Source organism: Aquarana catesbeiana, linkage group LG08, assembly GCF_042186555.1.
Source record: "Aquarana catesbeiana isolate 2022-GZ linkage group LG08, ASM4218655v1, whole genome shotgun sequence".
Classification (NCBI taxonomy): Eukaryota; Metazoa; Chordata; class Amphibia; order Anura; family Ranidae; genus Aquarana; species Aquarana catesbeiana.
In genome coordinates this window covers 87,913,318-87,919,317 of record NC_133331.1, presented here as the reverse complement: position 1 = coordinate 87,919,317, position 6,000 = coordinate 87,913,318, and the positions used below count along the sequence as shown (strand labels likewise).

Below are 6,000 nucleotides of genomic sequence, written 5' to 3'. Positions count from 1 at the left end.
TTTAGTGTTTATTTAGTCAGTAGGAAAATTAGAGTCCGCAAATGGTTTGAGCACCCGCAGCGGGAACCACCTGCACAAGTGTGAATAAAAGTGAGGGTAAATCCAACATTTCAATTTACCACCAGAACAAAATTAGAGGGGAAATCTTTCAAAAGGACTCATGGATCCAGTGACCACTATCTAAAGTTGGCCAAATATTCAGTTTTTTCCATTAAGTATAACTAACTGCGAAACTTTTTTTTTTTTTTTTTATCTTTGGATAGGTTGGAGAGGGATTAGAACACCTGTCAGCTTTGTTTGCTATCTGTGTCCCCATTAAGGAGATTCACTCTCTTTATTTGTCCTGTTTACTAATGAAAGTAAAAAAATCCCAAATTTTGGATTGTCATCAGAAAATTAATAGAGGGGAAATCTTCCACTGGGGGATCCCTAAGGAATTCCCTTAATTTGCAGGGATGTGCTCTCCCTTCCTGTTTGGCTATGGGACAGGAAGTGAAAGGAAATCTCCCGAATGGGACACAGATGGCGAAAAAGAAAAAAAAAGAAAAAATCTGACAGAGGTTACAACCCTCTGTTGCTGTATCCAAAATGGAAAAAAGTTTTTACCTATAGTTCTATGCTAGAATGTTATTCCACATTCAATGTGGATGGAGAAATTCTCCCCGTTGTCATTGTATTCTGATAGCGGCAAGACTTCCCTGCATTCAGGATACACCGATCCGCACTGCAGCGCATTGGCTGTTGCTTTGATCATAGAAAAATGTTTACAGCAGGACCGGTCATGAGAAGATCAACTTCTTATCAACAGGAATGACCATAAATGGATTGAACAATAATCAGTCATCTATGGTCAACTTTATTTTTGGCCAGTATTTCAACAGATTTCTCCATTTACACAAACAAGGTTGATGGAGGCATCCCCCCCCCCCACCCCAACTGGGACATTGTATTCTAAGGTTGGCCATACACTATACAATTTTATTCAATTTCCTTTAGATTTACCTTTAACTATGTAGTGCGAGGGCCTGCTTGATTGCAAACAAATTGAAGGTGTTTAGGTTTGACCTCATATTGTATGGCTTTGGTAAATCTAAAGGAAAGTTGAACAAGAAAATGTGTATAGTGTATGGCCAGCCTAACAGTGGGATCGAGAAATGTTTTCCAGCATGTCCCTTTTGACAGAAATTGATCAAATGAGCAATTTCTGAAAAACAGGGATAGCCACACACTGATCAAAAATTATTTGATCAGTGTATGACCAGCTTTAGAGGGGATTTCCTTCACATTAGAAAGAAAATCTCTTGCGTCCTGTTCAGTCTGCAGGACAGGAAGGGAAGGAAAAGCTCCCTATGGAGATAGAGATGGGGGGAGGGGAGAATGACAGCCATTTTAACCCTTCATACTCTATCCAAGATGGGGGGGGGGGTGTTGGCTTTAGATGTACATTAAGGACCCTCTGCAGTGACCCCTCTGCAGTGACCTCCCTGCAGTGCAGGGTACTCGGCTTTCTGCAGAGACACCACTCCAGAGAAATGATCAACAGGCCTTTGTGGTGGGAGTTTAGATACACTTTGCACAATTCTGATTGGTCATCATGGACAACTCATCTTTTGTCATCCCCCCGGTTAGGATCCCTGTGCTCAAGACTTTCGATAACTTGCATTCAGTTATTTCTGTGTATAGCTCACACAGTTTTCTTTTTTAAATTCTGGATGGAGTAGTGAAGGATTAGAACCTCCGTCAAGTGTTTATAGCTGCCTGTGTTCATGCTGGGTAGGCAATTTGTCCTGATGACCTTGGTCAGTAAGAAAAAGTGACGGGAAATACAAAAAAGAATTGTCACCAGAAGATCTTCCATTGGAGACAATGGTCTTTTCATGGCACTTTGTAGAGATTTCCTCCTATTTTCGTTGGCTTTTCTGAGATGGCAAATGTAAAGTGACGGGAGCTTTCACCACTCCCTGTTCTATGAAGGTAAGAAAAATGTTTGCTGTACATACTGTATATCTTAAAAAAATTTAATGTTTCTAGTTCTGTAGAATTGTGAAGAATCATGTTGATGGTGCTATACATAGGCAGAGGCCTTTGTCCTTATCAGTCATATGACAGTTTTTGTAATCAGGACATAGATGAAGCAGATATAGATTCTTTTCTCTGTAGGATTATCTGTTTCTGGTTGTTCATTGATGGGAGGAGGGAAAGCTTCTCCTTTTATGTAAGGTCAGGCCAGCCTCCTAGACATTCAGCCCTTATATGCAGAGTCACATGCTAGAAACATCCTGCTGAGCTGCTCAGGAATCTCATCTATTTCTCATTTTTACCATACAGGTTCATCTAAAGGCGGCAGCGACAATCTGCAATCATGACCGGCTCTGAGAGAAGTTTGGCTAAAGGTAGGAAGTCCAGTTTGACATTTGGATATGCAGATTGCATGCTTTCCCCTAATGAAAGGTCAGAGTTCTTCCATTACAGCTGATGTAAAGCATATGAGGATGCACTCCATGTCGAGGTACAGTGTTTGTGTGATAAATAGAGCCCGGGGCTTCTGTCGACAATGAGATTCATATGTACTGCTGAAGAATGGCTGCTTGGAAGTTCTGAGAAATCCCATGTGCAGGCCCCAATCTGTCTATTACAACAGCTGCTATGCATGTAGTGAGCTGACAGCTCAGGAGGGGGCAGAACTACAGACAGCCAATAGGATGGCAAGCTTGGCCTGGCTGTCATTCTGGTCCTGGCAGATCATGTGTGCATGTTTTCAATTAAAGAACTCTGAAAGGGACAAAAATTTAGCATTGTGCCTTTAAATGCACACTAACAAATTGCTGATCCTAATTTCAAAACTGAAATAATAAATTCATAGGGCTCATGCACACTGCAGCTAAAAAAAGCTGCTTTTACAGGGATTTGAACTTATTTCTCCGCTCAAAGGCTTGAAGAATCTTGTGCTCTTTTGCACGTTTTTATTGAGCTTTTTTGAGCATAAGCATTTTTTCACAAACCCTTCCCTTTGCAAATTTTTTTTTTTTTTTTTTTTTGGCACTTGGGCGTCTTTTCTGCTCAAAAGCTCCTCTTAAAAACGTGAGTTTGGATTTTCTTTTCTGCCTATATGAAGTGGTATGTGGAAGTGCTTCTTAGTAACAAGTGTGTGTTTGTTTTGTTTTGTTTTTTTTTTATATAATATAACTCCATCCGCATTGAATATGAAGTAAATGCCATTTATATGTAAATTTGCAGAGATGCTCCTTTTTCTGCATTCGCTATTTTGATACTTTTGAAAGCATCATTTAAATAGGAAGTCATGTCTGTATTGAAATGTAATTAATATATTGTATTATCTTAGAAATATTTTGTCTCAAGTTGACCATACACTATGCATTTTATTTGTCCCGTCTCCTTGAGGGCACTTTCACACTGGGATGGGCGTTGGCGGTAAAGTGCTGCTATATTCTGACGTTTTTGCTGCGTCTTTAACCCCCGCTAACGGCCAAAAAAAGGGTTAAAAGCGCCTGCAAATCGCTTTGGCGGTGCTGCCCATTGATTTCTGCGCCTCAAAGATGCTGCTTGCAGGACCTTTTTTAGTGTCCTGCCAGCGCACCGCTCCAGCCTGAAAACACTCGGCCTTTTACACTGGAGTGAGAGGCGCTTTACAGGCACTATTTTTAATGCTATAGTGCCTGTAAAGCTCCTCAGTGAGAAAGGGGGTCTAAGGGTCACCATACACTATACAATCTAATTGTACAATTGCCTTTAGATCTACCATAAATTATGTAGTGCAGGGGCCTGCATGATTGGATACAGACTGGTTTATAGATAGGGGTGTCCTCCTATTGTATAGTGTTGGTATATCTAACGGAGATGTATCAACACTATATATAATAGGACACCCCTATGTATCAACCAGTCTGTATCCAATCATGCAGGCCCCTGCACTACGTAGTTTATAGTAGATCTAAAGGAGATTGTACAGAGACCTTTTTTTTATATATTATGGAGGTATACTGTATTGATTACACTAAAATCATTCATTTTGTTATCGTACGAGAGTTTCCTGCTTGTCCCTTCGGATAATTTTGGATGAGCTTTTGTGATCGGCTCTTGAAAGCTGTGTACTAATCAGATTATCATACGATTGTTTTGAAAGCGGTGTTTCTTTTCTGATCTTGTAGGCTTAAAGTTGACTATACAGAAAAAATAGACAACCTTTGGATTATCCGTCAACATTGTAGTGCAAGGAAGGGCCTGCCTGATTTGACACGGGTTGCATGGATATTTTTTTTTTTTCCATAGTTTGGCACAGCTAAAGCTCACCACACATGTTACCATTTAATTGTACAACCGTCTTTAGATCTACCGACAACTATGCAGTGCAACTTGGATCTCTGTGGAAACAAACTGAGTGGGTAGATTAGGTAGGTGCCCATATTAAATTTTGTTTAGTTTTGGTAAATCTAACTCGATTGTACAGAGATTACATGGTCAGAGATTGTATAGTCCGTGTACTGAGATCCTAAAGCCTGGTACACGCTACAGTTTTTGGGTTGCATGAAAAAAGCAACTGTGGTCGGAGACGCTGTAGTAATGATCAGACGTTCGTTCAGTGATCTCCCCCACTGAGTTTTGGGTTCTGACAGGGGGGTACCCTCTCTTCTTCTCTCCTCCTCCTTCTTTTTTTTTTGAACCGGCCAACGTCTCCCGACAGTTGGCCCATATGTACCTGGCTTTAGATCTACATAAACATTGTAGTGCAAGGGTCAGCTTGGTTTGATACTATTTGAATAGATTGTTTATTTAGATTTGTCCTCATATTACATAGTTTGTGCAATCTCTGCACAAATCACCTTTAGATTCACCCAATCAGATTGTATAGTGTATGGCCAGCTTATGACTCTGAGCCTCTTTCACACCTTTTTCATTCTGGTGTGTTTTTTTTTTTTTTAAGGTAGATTTATGCTTTGTTTAAAAAAGAAACTTTTACATCACTGAGCTTTATTTGTAAAGGAAACTTCAGCTTACTGTTTACATTCCTGCTGGGGATGCACAGATACCATATATTTTTTTTTTTTAATTTTTTTTTTTTTTAGTACTCGCCGATACCTACCACAACTGTTTTTGTTTTAACTTCAGCTGTCAGCAATGGTACAAAGCATTGAAAAGTTATTTACAAATGATTTTTTTTTTTAAAGCACTTTTTCAATGTGAAATGTGTAAATATATGTTAATATATATGTGTAAAAATATTCACTAACAAAGCAAACAAAAAAAAAGTTTTAATGGTTTATCGTTTATAAAATAGACATGAAAAAAGCAGGAACATAATTAAATGGAGAATAGGGAGTTAATTAAGGCTGATTAGAGTAAATTAAGGGGTGAAACAGAGGAACATTTGTTCATCCCTTTGATCTGCGGATGAAGAAACAGAAATATAAAAAAAGAAACAATGTTTCTTTTTATTTTAGTGTTTCAGGGCTGAGCAATGTTGGTAATAAACATTGCCAGCTGCTTTTATTTATTTTTGACAGCTCCAAATACCCGACTTCTTTAACCAGTTCCCGACCGCCGCATACGTTGACAGAATGGCACGGCTGCGCAAATGGGCATACCTGTACGTCCCTTTGAATTTGCCGCCGTGCCATCCCGTGCGCATTCGCCGCAAGCTCCGTGTGTAGGATCGCGGGTCCCGTGGACTCTATATCCGTGGGGATACCCGCGATCATCTCACGGAGAGGAAGAACAGGGAGGTGCTAATGTAAACAAGCATTTCCCTGTTCTGCCTAGTGACACTGTCACTGATCAGAGCTCCCTGTAATCGAGAGCGGTGATCAGTGATGTGTCACACGAACCCCCCCCCCCCCCCACAGTTAGACTCACTCCCTAGGACATACTTAACCCCTACAGCGCCACCTAGTGTTAACCCCTTCACTGCCAGTCACATTTACACAGTAATCAATGCATTTTTAATCGCACTGATCACTGTATAAATGTGAATGGTCCCAAAAA

The 6,000-nt window shown here is 40.2% G+C and overlaps 1 protein-coding gene across 2 annotated transcripts in view; it reads left to right on the top strand.

Annotated features, from left to right (window-relative positions):
- Positions 1-2,216: 2,216 nt before the first annotated feature.
- Positions 2,217-6,000, top strand: part of LOC141105901 (glutathione S-transferase omega-1-like) — a 65,560-nt gene continuing 61,776 nt past the window's right edge. Inside the window, exon 1 of one of the 2 annotated variants that reach the window (XM_073596090.1) lies at positions 2,217-2,393. In XM_073596090.1, the coding sequence (XP_073452191.1) occupies positions 2,363-2,393 (31 nt within the window). In that variant the 5' untranslated portion in view covers positions 2,217-2,362. The remainder of the gene's footprint in view (positions 2,394-6,000) is intronic. The other variant, XM_073596088.1, reaches the window with a different exon arrangement.